Source organism: Kogia breviceps, chromosome 15 (genome assembly GCF_026419965.1).
Source record: "Kogia breviceps isolate mKogBre1 chromosome 15, mKogBre1 haplotype 1, whole genome shotgun sequence".
In the NCBI taxonomy this organism is placed as follows: Eukaryota; Metazoa; Chordata; class Mammalia; order Artiodactyla; family Physeteridae; genus Kogia; species Kogia breviceps.
Genome location: NC_081324.1, coordinates 18,238,995 through 18,255,315, shown reverse-complemented (window position 1 = coordinate 18,255,315; position 16,321 = coordinate 18,238,995). Strand labels below are relative to the sequence as shown.

The 16,321-nt window shown below is 39.5% G+C and overlaps 1 protein-coding gene across 38 annotated transcripts in view; it reads right to left on the bottom strand.

Moving 5' to 3' along the window:
- Positions 1 to 13,800, bottom strand: part of TCF4 (transcription factor 4) — a 362,778-nt gene extending 348,978 nt beyond the window's left edge. For 4 of the 38 annotated variants that reach the window (XM_059041428.2, XM_059041438.2, XM_059041450.2 and 1 more), the window contains exons 1-3: positions 12,009 to 12,328; positions 10,994 to 11,085; positions 9,250 to 9,322 (exon numbers count right to left, since the gene is read on the bottom strand). In XM_059041428.2, coding sequence (XP_058897411.1) covers positions 9,250 to 9,322; positions 10,994 to 11,065 — 145 coding nt within the window. In that variant the 5' untranslated portion in view covers positions 11,066 to 11,085; positions 12,009 to 12,328. Of the gene's footprint in view, positions 1 to 9,249; positions 9,323 to 9,692; positions 9,995 to 10,993; positions 11,086 to 12,008; positions 12,362 to 12,423; positions 12,603 to 13,245 lie in introns of those variants that run through there. The other 34 variants (XM_067015519.1, XM_067015521.1, XM_067015528.1 and 31 more) reach the window with 26 other exon arrangements.
- Positions 13,801 to 16,321: the final 2,521 nt, after the last annotated feature.

The following is a 16,321-nucleotide window of genomic DNA, read 5'->3' as shown; positions in this document are numbered from 1 at the left end:
AAGTGAAGAAAATGTTTGGGGAAGACAGAGGTTCGAAACTGACATCTTTTTAAAAAAATGGGTAAAGGGGTCTAGAATATTCCCTTTGTCATAAAAATCTTGTTTCTATTCTGTAGCAAACATTCATTAATAAATTCTTCCTACGCCAATTCCAACTAGAACTTGAACTGTTGGCTTCAACTGGAAACTGGAATCACTGAAACAGTAGGAGGTCACAGAGGGAAAGACACTGTAACGTGAACTAACCAATACTCAAGGAGAGGGTGGTATTTACGTATTTTTCCTATGTGTGATGTCAGTATGATACATTTTATTCACTTTGCCAATATGAAACAGCTATTTAACGGCAAACATGGCAAAAGAATCTAGATTGCCAGAATTCAGTTAAATAAATCATTTTCTCCAAATTAGCTTAAAATTTCCACTGCTGAATGATACAATAGGAAGAGTTTGGAACTGGGAACATCTAAATCTTGACCTCCACCCTCCACTACCATTAAAAACACATATTTTGGGAAGGAACTAGATTATCTCAAAGGGAAATCCCAAAACCAGAAGAGGAAAAAAAAAAAAAAAAAAAAAAAAAGGCGCCCAAGACAGGAACCAGTGCCTGGAGGTGATTGAGGTGCTTAGACCATAACTGAGTCCACTGCCGAGCTGAGGAACCTGCTCTCTTTCATCCACCCTTTGCAATGGCCTTCCTCTGCGCCTGGTTCACAGTGATCTTGACATAAAATGCTCTGTCCCAATGCCCCCATGTCAAAATCCTCCTCCTCTTTCAAGAATCAGAGTCGATTTGTCCATGAAACCTTCATTATTAATTTCCCCCAGCAAGAAATAAGTTTTTTTCTTTATCTAAACTCCCACAATGTTAATGACACTTGTCTTCTGGACAGTGAGTATTAATTAAACATGTACATTTCTATTCTTTCCTGTCAAAATACATGCCCTCTCAGGGCAGAACCTTGCTCCCACAAAGCCCTCTGAGTCCTATAATTGCTAACGCAGGGGATGTGTACATAGCATATACTAAAAATATATATTAGATGAACCACCAATAAGAATTATGATAGGTAGATAAAAAATAACTGGCTAGGGCTTCCCTGGTGGCGCAGTGGTTGAGAATCCACCTGCAGATGCAGGGGACGCGGGTTCGTGCCCCGGTCCGGGAAGATCCCACGTGCCGCGGAGCGGCTGGGCCCGTGAGCCATGGCCGCTGGGCCTGCGCGTCCGGAGCCTGTGCTCGCAACGGGAGAGGCCACAAGAGTGAGAGGCCCGTGTACCACCAATAAAATAAAATAAAATAAAATAACTGGCTAGATAGACACAACCGACACCCTATCTCCACTGGCTACATATTAAAACCCGAGGGGCTAAATTGAAGCTATGCTATGAGTCTCCAGATAATGATATAAATAAATAGACCTTTCTAAACCATTCATTATCAATTTTTACTCATCTTAAGTGGATATAAAAGTAATTACTGACAAGATATGCAAATGTGCGTGTTTTTCATCTTGCTCTTCAGCATTTTACACAAGATGAAAACTGGAGTGTCCAGAGCTATCATTTCAATATCTTCCTTCACAGAAGGTAGGTCTTTCCCTAGTTTAAAAGTCCTCGAAATGCCCTGTAGTTAAGTCTTGGCTTGGGAGATTTTAGATACAAAACCTTCCATTTGGATGCCTTGCAATTCAGCTAAGTACCCCAAAAGGGAATGTTTAAATTAATGGAAGATTAAAGCAAGGAAGAACATTCTAAAAGGTATTCCGTAATGGGGCTTTGTCACCACCTTCTCTGTTTTATTGGGAAAATAGTCTTTTCCCAGGAGGCTGAAAGTTTATATGCCAATCATCAGTCTCGCTTAACTATTCGAACTTAAAAATGTCAGAGAAAAAAAAATTAGTAATGGAAATGCTGACATGCTATGAAGTCAAGAGGCACAAGCAGGTGCTCCTGTAACCCAGGGTCATAATTCAATCAAGCTGTATTTTGACGTCATCTGTTACAGAAAAAAACCAAATGGTTTATGAACAGCACCAGAACCCCCAAGATTAAATTACAGCCCTGATATTTAATCAGGGGTCTTACTTTGTTATTTTTAATAACACAATACATTTTAACAGTTATTCGTCAACTGCCTTAGCCGAATTAGGGCACGTGATGACAAGTGAGCTGGATTACGATGTCCGTCTCTCACGATCTGAACTTTTATTATTTTTCAAAAATGGAAGATTATACAAGTTTTCCTCCTCCTAAGAAACATACAGTTGGTACCAAAGGATTGAGTCCAAACCTTAATTAAAAGCAGCATGGGGTCCCTGAGCAGCAGGTCAGGACATCTGTATTTGTGTCCTATTATAGCCCATAACCAACTGTATGATTTGGGAAAAAGACATTTAACCCTCCCAAAGCTTAGCTCTTTAACCAAAAAAATCATAGAACATCTCTAAAGTCTCCTGGTAAGTCTCAATTTCTATAAATCCTTTACTTGAAAGGCAATCTTGTGCAGTTTCTTTGGGATTCCCTGAGGCTAGAAGGGCAAAATTTTTATAGTTGAAAAGACAATGAATTTTTAATTTAATTAAAAAAATCACTCTGATCGAAGAGGCATTTGTCAGCTAAAAATTTTAGGGGCAATAATCAATGTCAGCAAACGAAACACGTTCTTTAAAAAGTAATGTACAAATACTGCTGAACGTGTGAAGGGTTGTTTGCAAAACAGATCAATACAGGCACATCCAACAATGGATTGCAGTTAATAAAACGCATATAGTAATTACCACCAATGGCAGTTTAGAAAGTCATTCATTAAATGTTAATTGTCACACACAAAAGTACAAAAGCAGACATCTGAACAATCAAGTGGCTGCACCTTTAAATAGAATGCTTTCTTACAGCCCTTAAGTTCATCCATATAAACTGATTCTAAACACACCTGGGTATCTGATATGCTGATGAACTGGGCCTTTATTTATTGTTGAAATGAAAGCAAATATGACAACCTTTTTCAACATTTTTGCTATTCCTTTGAGCCTGATTTTAAAAAATATATATATATGTAAAACTTATAGAAAGTGTCAACCAATCTTCTCTAAAGATTAAATTGTTATTTCTCTTGCATCTCTCATAAGCATTAAGAGACATAGGGTTGAAAAGTACCCACCTAAACCTCAGGTGCCTACGTCACTGCTGAGTCTCAGGGGGATCACAGATTTAGAAAACGGATAACCCACGTGTAAGCTTATAAACTTGGTGGTCAATTTTGAAAACTTTATTCAGAGTAATAAGAAACCGGTAACAAAAATAAATAAAACCTTTTTAAAAAATAACTTAGATGTGCTTTACTTTCTCTAATATTCAGCACCATCTAATTAACTTAGAAGAACACCTGGTCATAAAAAAATAGCTCATAAAAGACAAAAAAATAAAGAAGGAGGGGATTTTTTTTTTTCTGTTCCTACCTAGCTTCATTTGGATGCTTTGTACAAAATCTGACTTACCCAACATATAGGTATAAGTTCTAAAGGTTTGGCCAAGAACATTTTGGTTCAAGACTTGTAAACTGAAGAACATTTCAAAACACACCATGTTCCTTATTAGACAACTTCAGATCTGTTATCTTGGCTTATGGGAACAGATCTAAATAGCATCATAATACTGAACGTTGCAGCCTGGGGCCACCAGGACTCAACTCTCTGCCTTGGACGAGGCCGCAAACTTCCAATATAAAATGTAGTTTACCATTAGGAGTAAATGTTTGATCTGTAAAGCTTCCAAAATTACTTTGTTTATCATAGCAGATGAAAGCAAAAAGGAATAATTTTAAGCTCAAAACAAAACTGTTTATATGACAGTCTTTACTGCTCCATGATTCTAAGCATTTAAGACAGAGTTGAGCAATTAACAGCATAAACTTTCATTACATAGTTCTATTATATATGTTTATGTGACTTAGCTGTTCATCTGTTATTTAAGTGATTTCCTCATTACAATAGTAGGGTAAAGATAATTTGCTGATGCTGTCAAAAATGTTAAGCATTTCAGGCTCAACAGATCTTGGATCCCTACGCTTGTTTAATGCATTTTATTTACTTAAGTCAATGTCAAATACAGTACTGCTTCTTCCTTCTGAATTTAGAAAACGTAAAATTTTAAGGACATGTCTGGTAATAGACATACCACAACTTCAAAACTGCTTATTTTAGTGATGCAGATAGAATTCAGGGTTTTTGTTCTTGAATATTAAGTTTCAAAGATCTAACAAGGAACTGCAAAAATTTTTTTTACAGTTAAAGATAGGAAACCTTCATTTTTTTTTTTTTTTTTTTAGATATTAACAGAGCAAGCTTGGTTACCTCAACTTTTGGTTTGACTAGGTACATTAAAATCATTGAAAACAAAATATTTTCACTGGTACCCAAGCAGACTGTCAATTTACAATAGAACCAAAACACAACTTTGAAAATACCTACTATATTTTCCTTGTTAAAAAATAATAAAAATATGAGAGAGATACTAAGTCACATTGAAATCCAACATAAACTAGAAGCCTAGTTTGGATAAGAAATTAGGAAAAATAATGGCCATGGTTTATATCATTATCTTAAACATATTTTTTTTTAAAGTTTATCTACTCTAAAGATCAGGAACAGTATTGCACACCAAGCCTCAATAATATATCCTTAAGCCTATAAGATACTGAAAAAATAAGCTATATCTGACTGTGTGTGTGTGTGTGTGTGTGTGTGTGTGTGTGTGTGTGTGTGTGTGTGTGTGTGTGTCTCTGAAAAGACACTGAGCTAGGCAGACCTGGGTTTAGAACCTGATTCATTCTGGCTGCCTTGAGAGTAAATAGTTTACCATCTCTGAATCTCAGTTTCCTCATTTATAAATTGAGCATGGTAATCCTGGCATCTCACTGGGTTCTTGTGAGGATTAAAAAAATACAAGAATATAAAGTGCATAGCACACCACTTGGCATAGTAATAAGCACTTTAATTCTGTCAGTATCATGCCCAGCCACCCCTGTTATTCAGTCTAACACCTTGCAAATAGTCACAGGCCAGATCAGGCAAAAGAGAATGATCAGCAACCCAAAATTCAGCTCCAAACCTTAAAAAGCATTCAAAGGGCACATGCACACTTAGAAGCATTTGTAGGCACAAAGATCAGCACACATATCCTGATACCCTATTACGCAATACAAATTTAGAAAAACATAGTAGTGAAACCAATATTACTCCAATCAAAGGATTTGCAGGGCCATATAGAATTAGCAAATCAAAACTTGTTTCTTAGGTTAGCAAATAAAGGCATAGTTTAGAACCTCTTAACTTGGGCCTCAGTTTTCTTTGTCTGTACAATGAAGGCGCTGGGCTGTCTATTTCTAAAGGGTTCGATCCCCCAAATTCTATGATTCTAACAGAATGTGTTTAATGCCACTTTGCTTATTTTGTAACCTGTTAAATTATTCTGTATTTTACAAAAGCCATACAACCATTATGAACTGCACTATAATAGTAAGGCTGTTTAAAACACACACACTCACACACACTATTAAATTAAGCGTACTCCACAAATACCTTTAAGGGAGATCATTTGTTTTTTCACGCCATAACCATGAACTCAAACTGTACGGATGGAAATTAATTCAGGATGCTGACCATTTGAATTTTCTCTGTGATACAAAACTACCCATTGGATCGATTTATTTTTTCTTACTGAATTTACCAAACTGATGTGCCATTTGGGTGTCATGTGGGTATCGGTGAACTAACTTGTGTCAATGTCAAGAAATGTTTTTTCTCTTCCAAAAATGACCATGACATGGATGTGGTGTGTTTTACTGCTGCTCTTAATTGTTAAAACACCCATCCATTTGGCACCTTTAACAAATGCTGAACACCTAAGTAAAACTAAACAGTTACGGGGAAAAGGCTCAACTTTTAAACTAAGGGAGGAAGATGTAGGATCCGTCACAGACTAACTGTAAATACATGTAACAGATGTGACCAGGACTGTTGTTGAGTATGGATAATTTTAGAGCCCCAACTTTAAAACTACTTTGTAAAAGATGCCAAAGCTGGTACGTTTATCTTTTGCTCCTAAAAGACTCAAAGGTAACCAAAGAAACTGTAGTTTTGTTATATTAGAAAATTAAACCCCTGTTCATCAATAAATTATAGACTCTAGGTGATTTTTTTTTTTCTTCTGGTAACTTTGCCATCCTACTTTTTAATGAGAATAATTTTCCAATCATCCAGGCATGTGGATGCTTTTAGCTAGTTTTAAGATCAATGATATAATGGTTCTGAAATCCCTTTATATAAGTCACCATATAGGTTTCAAATATTTCTTAAAAATAATTCCAGAGCCCACCAATTCTCCCCGTTAAGGTCATCCAAGCTCTGAACTATCATGGCTGAATTGTTTTAGTGCTCTCTGCTGAACACCTGCAAACATCAAACAAAAACTGCTGGTCCTTTCCTGGGTTGACAAAAGCCTTTCATGTGAAAAATGCTCCCTGGGAATGTCAGGCTGTAGCTCAGGTTACATTCCATTCTCCCTAGCAGCCTCACCATTTCTTAAGGTGGTAGGAAAAACCATGTTTGTGAAATGAAAGATTAAAGGCAATATGGCCATACTTTTTTAAATTCTCACATTGCAAATCACGAAGGAGTGTCCTATATGAATGGAATCCACAGCTACTGAGAACTTTAAGCATGAAACGTTACCATGCCTCACTTTGAAAAAAACAGAGCTGGATTTTTCCAATATGAACGGTTCACTTATACTTTGGATCTTTTTTCTCTGGACCCAAGTTTCAAAGCTATCCATGGAAGTGACATCTGAGCACCCTTGGGACAATGGATATTAACCTGATGTACATTTAGAAAATTATTTCTCAGTCCAAAGTTTCCTAGTTCATCCTTCCAGGAACAAAATGCAGTTTTCCTCATTTTTTTTTAAATGTTTTATTTGTTATGCTTTAAAAGGTACTTATCTGTGTTACTGAGTGGAAACAAAGCCACTTAACTGTGTCTTGGACAGATGAGAAATATCAACCCTCCAATCTGTACCGGGTATATTATAGTCCCCCATCATACTGCACTGGATGGGTACCCTGCATTTTCAATCCAGCAGCGAGAACAAAATCAGCACTACACTTTTTACCTTTACAAGTAAACATTTGAGCCTGAAAACTACACCTCTGGTACAACATCACTTAAAGTTTAACACCTTAAAAATAATCACAGCATATTCATTGGAAATATCACAACACGTCTCACTAAGGATGAAGTCTCTGCCTAGGTTTACGTATACAGATATACTGTCTTAAGAACTGTGTAAGTTTCAGTATATGATCATTTACCAAAATGCATTAATACATATTCATACTTATTCAGCCTACACTCTATAAACACTTAAACATCATAGCAAGGACTTCATTTAAATGTGAATATAGAAAAGGGACCAGATGCACAGTTATCTTTTTAAATGTAACACAATTTCATGCTTCTAAATCACCTTACTTTATTAAACTATACCTAAGCTGATATACTTAATTATTCCAAATGTGTCAACTTTTACAAATACAAAAGAGTATTTTTGCACTGACTCTGAAAGCAGTCTATCTCTGAGCCTTTCTGACATAATCTACTTTCAGATTTCAACTGAATATACATTTTCTTAAGGAAAATCATGAAGAAACTTACTGTCAGAGATAAAGTTAGCAACTGTTTTGATACTGTCTAACACGAAAAATTAATCTGCCTACAAGAGATACTTGTACTCATCTCTCCCTCAAAGTTGTATACAGAACATGATACAAAAATTTGGAAGATACAATACGAATACAACAAAAAAAAAAATTTTAAGTCCCAAATGAAAATTATAATAGGGTCCAGGACAGTAAAACACAAACATATGGTCAGTAGCCCTTTTAATCAAAGTGGACTCCCCAAAATAAAAGATAAAATATAACTGTAGGAGGCATCTCATATTTCACAAATCAAGTTATAGAGATAAAAAATCCCTTAGACTTATGGGGGCCAGCAAAAGGAGAAGTAACTTATTTGGAAATGAGCAACTTTTAAATGCCATTAATTTTATTTAAAAAATACCAATTATACAAATCACAAAGATGAACAGATTTCTTTCATTGCTACAACACCAAATGAATATTAAGAGATGTGAAATTATCTTCAATAGCTAACAGACAATTCCACTGGTATCTCACAGCTAAACGATGTCAACATTTACCAGTCTGACTTAAGAACAGGACTCTGTCTAATGTCCTGTTATGTACCACTGCCAGAACTCCTAAAATACTACAGCTGTTTAACAAGCATAAACGGATTTAAGCCTTGAACCTAAAGGACAGCAGGCAACAATGTATGCCTCCTTCTGATATGAAATTCACTAGACAAAAAAAAAAAAAAATACGTTTTAAACGAATAGCATATTTTCAGTTTTCACTTTTAATAAGAGACCTTCAGAGAGTCCCCTATTAAAACTCCTCCTTAGATACCAGATAATCACTGCACACACAGATTCCTTTGTGAATAGCGCTAACGTCTTTTTAAAGCATCAGCCAAAGACCTTTCATTTATAAAATGTAAAAGTCCTTCCAAATTTGCAACTTTAAATATAGAAAAATTCATTGCACAAGTAAATTCTTAAAAAAAACAAAAGCTAAAGCACCAAAAAGGATATTTTAAATATAAATGAATTCATATTTAGCTCTCAGATTAGCAAAAGTCTCTCTATTTACAGCTATGGTTTACTACGCAGCATTCATCTGCAAAATTAAGTGCTCATTTCTTTAAAAGGGTTAATTATACATAGTACCCAATAAAATTGATATTTACAAGGGATTTGCCCTTTTCATGAAAGTTAGATTTTTCCCTCTATTTTCAAATAAGGAAACATTAATTTATTCCCCCACGTTAACACTGCCTTATCTTCACGTGTTTGATTACAACTGTATCAGAAAATTGTATTTAGAGTAAGTGATGAATTCTGAGACAGTTTCCTTGATTTAAAAAAAAAAAAACCCACTATTAATTTTGCAAAAGATAACGTTTTTGCCTAAGTTATACCACTAATGGATAATGAAATAACCATATCATTACAGGCTAAAATTTCAATGACTTTTTCAGAACACTTCAACAGAGCCAAAAATATACCATGAGTGAATAAACAGCTAAGAACATTTAACTACACACTAAGAAAGAATTTACATACTTGAGCCAGTAAAATGTCCACTCGCCAAAGAAGTTGGTCCATTTTTCCCACTGCTCACAGGAGGTGAAAACATCTAAAAGAAACAAAGAAATATTACTGTTGAAAAGAAGACATTTGTGCCTTCCGAGTTCATCAAAGATCTTTCATACACTCACTATATAATATTCAGTTTATGCTAAGGGTTCATTTTAGTAAAATACATCACCACACAACTTGAAACTACAACAGACACAACATTACCAATCACTCTCCACCCCCACCCGCCCCAACCTTTACCACTGTTTTCTTTTTCCTCAGGTTCATTAGATCGCCAGAACTAGGCTACATTTTAAACCAACACAGTCCCCATAATGTGAATAAGATTCAGTGTGGAGGGCAGCAAGCTCTCTAGAAAACACTAGTTTTACAAAGGAGAAGAAAGTTGCTTGTTTTATATTGAAAACCTTGGCCATAAACGTGGCAATGTCCATTTCCATCCCGTATAGGATTTGCCTGTCATATGTGAACCCAAATAAAAATAAAAGTGCCACCTGCACTAAATTCTCATTTCGTCTCTAACATGAGAGCAATTTGAAGCAAGACTCTCTCTCCCTCTCTCTTTCTCTGTTTCTCTCTCTCTCTCTCTCTCTCTCTCTCTCTCTCTCACTCTCACTCTCTCTCTCTCTTTCACTCTCTCTCTCTCTCCAGCATTTATTTCGACCCTAATTGGTTTCCCTCTTCTTCGACGTATCTAGTGGATAATGCGCACCTTCCCTGAGTCAGAGCCTGCAAAAAGCAAAGGAACGAATGGAGAAAGTGCAGCAAGCAGAAAGGGGGCTACAAAGCTGCCAAGGGCTACGTTTCCTGGCAAAACTTCCCAAAGCCATTTCTCCAAAAGGTCTAGAAGAGAAGCAGCAGTAATAGTAGCGGCGGCAGCAGCAGCGGCAGCAAACATGAAAGAGCCCCACTTAGAAGGCGGTTTGGATTTTATTTGTGTGTTTTGTGGATTCTTTTTATTTTGCTTTGCAAATGCATCTTACACCAAACTCATCTGGCATTAAAAATGAATTAATTCCCCTGACATCTTTGGGACTTCGTATGGGGAAGGGAAGCAAAGGGATGGAGAAGGACCAAGTTCCGTCGTCAAACTCCACAAGTGTGTAAGTTCTGCTTTGTGCTGATCTCACGACTCCGAGATTTGAGATTTACAAAGACCGTCTAAGGGGTTCTAAAGAATGTATGCTCAGCATATGCACACGAGTTTTCAGAATCCCAGGAAAAGATGCAATTAGGAGGACTACAGGTCCTACTAATCCAAAGCATCATCAGTTTAAAACTTTGAGACAACTGGGGGCTCCTATTTTCTCTTTTCCATTTTCAGGAAAAATAAGTAAATAAAATGAGTAGTGCGCAAAGTATCAGTACTCTCAGTGTTCTGATAAGGCCAAGTTTAGGGGTGGTTTACAGTTTTAGGGGGGTCTATTTTTCCCTTCCATTGGAGTGAGACTCCATTATTTGGGGGGTTCGGTGGGCAGGGAATTCAAAAGCAAGTAATCAAGACTGAAAAAAAAAGCCTGAATCGTCCATCACACCCAAAAATTGTAGTTAAAAACTTATCAAAAAGACCTTCATGTTTACCAAGGACTCAGCCAATTAAAAATTATTCCTGTCCTTTAGATTATTATTGGTTTCTAGCTTAAAGTGTTTGGAATTTTTGTTTTGTTTTGTTTCACAGCTGTTGTTAGTTTCCACCGTTCTTTCTTACCGCACTGAAATCCAGTAAATCACTCAGCTCTTTGTCCGTCCCTAAGGCAGCCATTCGCTGTTGGTGATGCATTTTAGCAAAATCACACAAACCTAGAAACATGGAAATAACCGCAATCAGAAAATCCAGTCCCAATCCTTGGAGAAAACACAATCGGATTTTTGGAGACTGGGGGGGTTGTGGGGTAGGGATGTGAGGGCGGATGGGAATAAGGTAGAAAGGAGGGAGGGACAGGAGAGTTGTTTTTTGTTGTTTTTTTTTTTTTTTTTTAAGAAGGAATAGGCAGCAATAGCAAAAAAAAAAAAAACCAAAAAAAAAATACTGCTATTGATATTGTATTTCCAAAGAGACGATCAAAACTGGTAACATCCACTATAAAACCAAATCCAGGAAGAAAAAAAAAAAAAGCCGCTCTTCAGCGCATCATTTTATGCAACAGGAGGTAGAGCGAGAAATGAATGGATCCCAGAGAAAAGAGAAACTACTCAGAACGATCCGGTCTCAACTTTCCCCCCACCCCACCCCCCCACACACACTCACACACACGCACACACGCTCACACACACGCTCACACACACACCACTCCCCTCTGCGTTTCAAAGTAGCTATAAAGAAATTAAAGATGAGCGTCTCTGGAGTGAAAACACGTCCAAACGGGGAGGGGTGACAGGGTCGACGAAAGCGGGGGGGGGGAGGGAAGCGGAGTGGAGGGTCGGGTCCCGTAATGGTCCAGCACCCTAATTTGTGAAAGAAAGGGCTGTAAAAATTAAAGTCAGGGCCTTGGCAAAGTCATCGGTCCCTCCAAGTGGCACTGCCGGGGAGGGGGGGCCGAGGCGGGGTAGGGCCGAGGGGGAGGGAAGAGGCGCGGGAGAGGAAGGGGTGTCTCCAGGGGGAGCGCCGGGAGCCGGGAGCCCGCGGCACGGGAGGCGCGGAGCCGCGTGCGGGGCCGCCGAGCCCGAGCCCCACGCCGCCCGGCGCACCAGCCCAGCCGAGCCCCGCCGGCGCCGGTACCTACCGCCCGCGCGCAAGAAGGGGCTCTCCGTGCACCGCCGGCGCCGAGGCGGCGTTCATGTCTAACCACCGCCTCTACCTCCTCCGCCTGCGCCCGCGCCCGCTCCTTCCCCGCCGCCGCCGTCGCCGCCGCCACTACAGATCCGCAGACACACAGCCAAGATCCCTGACTCTTAACACCAACTCTCTTCTCCGGGGAGGGGAGGGGACGAGGGAAGGGGGGGAGGGGGAAACACGCAGAGGCGCACGGAATTGCAAGTTCAGCAAAGAAATGGGTGGGGGGCCTCCGGCGGGGAGACGCGGCTCGCTCGGGTCGGGCTGACTAGGATGCACCCCTCCCCCGGAGAAAAAAAAAATCTCAACACCTCCCCCGCCGCGCAAAAAAAAAAAAAAAATACAAACGAAATTTCATCGAGCACCTCATTTTCCCTCAGAACGTCAGTTACAATCTGAAGCCTGAACAGTTCAGTTTTTGCCCGTTTCATCCATCGGAGGCACTTTGAAATTTATTCGAGTTTACATCCCCTCACTTCTTCCTTTCTCTGACTCTCGTTCCCTCTCACTCACACATCCACACACGGCAAAGCAAGTTTATACTAGGCTGCAAATACACGTGATGCAAAAAGACTTTGCCAAGAGGAACAATATTTTTCTTTTCCAGATATAAACCAAGCCACATTTTGCTGGGGAGATTTTCATGTCGGTAGTTCTGCGTTGGGGGCGAAACCTAAATTACATACGTTTTTTTCCCCTCCCTTTTAAGTCACAGAATAGTATAGCTGCAAACTTCAACAACAACAAAAAAGGCAATTTTTGAGGGTGGATGTTGTTTTGTTTTTACACTTGAGTTCCTAGGCACGCTAAGTCCCCGTTCGCCAGCACTTTAAGTTTTTAATTCAACATTTACCATTACAGGCCCTGCATGCTCTTAAAACATACTTTTTCACATCACTTTTTAGGATAAAAATTAAGCTGCATAATTCTATCGTTTCGTAATAACAAGCGTACTTTATCCAGTATATGCAACATACGCTATTTTAACATGTGTTAAAATACACATTCTATAAACCCTGTTACTGCTAGATGTGCGAGTACATACACAAAATGCATGCACACACTTTTTCCCATTGGCGATTATTTAATAGGTTGTTCCTTTTGTTTTAATAAAACACTGGGATCGACATTTAAAATATTAAATTCAATTACAAACAGTTTACTCTGACAGCAAATTGTAACGTTACCTTAAATGGCCACAAATATGCTCACAATATTCCAAGGAAAGTGACTTTAAAAAGAGAGACAAAAATCTTCTGCAAGTACTTAGTATCTCACATGTGTATCCCCCAAAAAAGTATTTTAACTGGTACTCAGTTCTGCTCCAGGGATATCCACAGAATACAAGATTATGCACCTGGCTCTGGTTTTTGCATATTCCACCATAAAACTGCAACAAAATTCCCTCCCCCAAAAAAGAAATCATTAAAAAAAAAATCCAACAACTTTTTCTTATTGTTTATAAAAAAAATATCAACACAGGATAGTTATAATTTTTCCTCAAACAAATCTTGTTGGTTTTTTTTTCTTCTCCTCTTATAAAGCCTTAAACTTGTTCCAAGTTTAGAGGTGTCTCATCATCATCATCATCCTCCTCCTGATCATCACCATTGACTCCCCTGTGGAGTCACATTGATAATAATAGGTTTCCCTGAAAGATACATTGTAATCCATTCACATCCGGGCACTGCGGACTTATAAAGAGAAGGCGCTGCGGCCGTGGCTGCTCCTCCAGACAATGACTGGGGAGGGGCGGGGCGGGAGCGGGCAACCATAGAGTAGTAAACAGAGTGCCTAGAGAGGCGACGAAGATGGCGGCGCGTGCGGGCCACGCCTCCTCCGGGAAAGGAACCGGGTGGCGGGGTTCTGGCGGGTGTCGCGCGTGGGCCAGAGCTGTAAGGGCTCTCGGGGCTGGGGGCTGTTTGCAGGCCCTATGTTACTGCTCGTTGCTTCTTGTTCCCGGCCCTTGCCCTTCTCTGTTCTTTGACTCAAAAGTGTAGTTTCTACATAAATTAAGGAATTAAACTCCAAAGACTTGCGCGGAGGAGTCGGAGTCCGTGACGGAGGCTTGGGAGAGGGAGGCCTCCCCGACGGAAAGCCGGAGCCTGGTTCTCCCGCAGTGTGGAGCCGGCCCTCTTAGTGAGACTCGGGCGGCGTGGAGAGAGGCCGCTGAGCCGAGGTGTAGCTCTTAGGCCTGGAGAGAGATGTGGGTCCTCTCCTAAACCACCCGCATCCATCTTTTTCTTGGCCCCTGGAAAGTGAACTAAGTCCAGGAAGTCCACACTTGGAGAAGACGTTCGGTTATTCTCATATAGGCTTAGATCGATGCTGTGCCGTGACCCACTACTGATTCAACGTCTCGTTCTGGCCCAGAAGGTTCTACCCTCTCTAGCCAGTTTTCTGGTCTGTGAAATGCAAATAGCAAATGCCCGCTTTATGAATTTCGTAAGGATTAAAGGGATAAAGATAAAGACGGAGCTGCCCCGAAAGAAATCTTCCCTTTCCATCTCTAATTCCTCGCTAAACCAACTGATATGTCTAATCTAGCCCATGGGATTTTAAATGAAGATTACATCAAAAGAATAGCTTTTAGCCCTCCCACAGGAGAAAAGCAAGTAATAATAACGATAGGTTAACCCTTATATACTGGGTTTACTATGTGCCAAAGACTGTTCTAAGAATTCCTCAAGTATTGGTTGTTTTAACCCTGAGAGTGGCTCTATGGAGTTCGTGTTACTATTTGACCCAGAACCCTTTAGTAAGTGGTACAAACTTGCCTCAATTACACTTTATTAAGTGATAGAGCCCACCTTGGAAGACAAGCAGTCTGCAATCAGAGTCCACGTCTAACCACATTCCTATTCCATCTGGCAGTGGGAACATCCTAATCTCCATTTTCTGATGCAATTTTGTGGCAGTGACAAGAGTTCAGATCAATTTTCATGATCTTTTGTTTATAGGTAAGTTTTTTTTTAATAAGTTTATTTTATTTATTTATTTTTGGCTGCATTGGGTCTTCGTTGCTGTGCAGGCTTTCTCTAGTCACACAGGGAGCAGGGGCTATTATTCGTTGCGGTGCATGAGCCTCTCATTGCAGTGGCTTCTCTTGTTGTGGAGCACGGGCTCTAGGCGTGAGGGCCTCAGTAGTTGTGGCACATGGGCTCAGTAGTTGTGGCTCGTGGGCTCTAGAGCGAAGGCTCAGTAGTTGTGGTTCATGGGCTTACTTGCCCCGTGGCATGTGGGATCTTCCCAGACCAGGGATCAAACCCGTGTCCTCTGCATTGGCAGGCGGATTCTTAACCACTGCAACACCAGGGAAGCCCTATAGGTAAGTTTTTAGGGAACAAGAATTAGGGCATTTATAGGTTGTTTCCCGTCTGTTCACACACTGTGCAGATTCCTGTCTTCTATACCCGTTCCATGTCCTCATCTTAAAATAAAATTTTACATTTAGACACCACTTTATGCTGCATTATCACAAGCATTATCTCTGATTCTCAGAATAAGCCTCTACCCTTTCAACTGAAATGATGTAATAAAAAGATCACAACCATTTGTTTAGGAGAAATATTCTACTGGCTCTAATCAGCTCTGTGAGCTAAGGCCTCATGTCAGTGTCTTTTACTGTAAAAGGCAGAGACCAGATTTGATAATCCCATAAGATTCCTCCTAGTTTCCAGATTTTAAGACTTCCCCTTCCCCTGAATTTCAAGGGGAATAAATGATCTGTCCAGAAATCAATGATAGGATCAGATCTAGGACCTAAATGCACCTAGTTGCTGGCTAGTGCTTTTTTTTTTAACTACACCCTACAGAAAACCATGCAACTGCCCTTCCAATTTTAACTAAGGGACAAATTTGAATTATTTCTGGTTTTTTTCCTGACCTAGTTCACTTCTACCCCCAGCTTCAGCTTCTAGATGTCTTCAAATATGTCATGTTAACGTCATCTCTGGGAGATATCTTATTCACCTACTGGGTTATTGAGAGAATTTAATTAAAAATGTGCATGAATGCAAAAAAAGCAATCAAGTAATAAACTATGGCCTCTCAGTGAGAACCATGAAAAAAATAGGTATACTTATGAAGATTGGCATCACCTTAGAAAAAAAGACTCAACAGAATCCTGTGAAACGTAGATAAAAAGGGAAATGTAGATATGTTTTAGGGTGCCTGCTCTATCATCTACAGAATTCTTTCCCTAGGTACCTGTTCGTAAATCCTGATAAAGAGGTCGAACTTGATGTGGGTGCCACATGACTC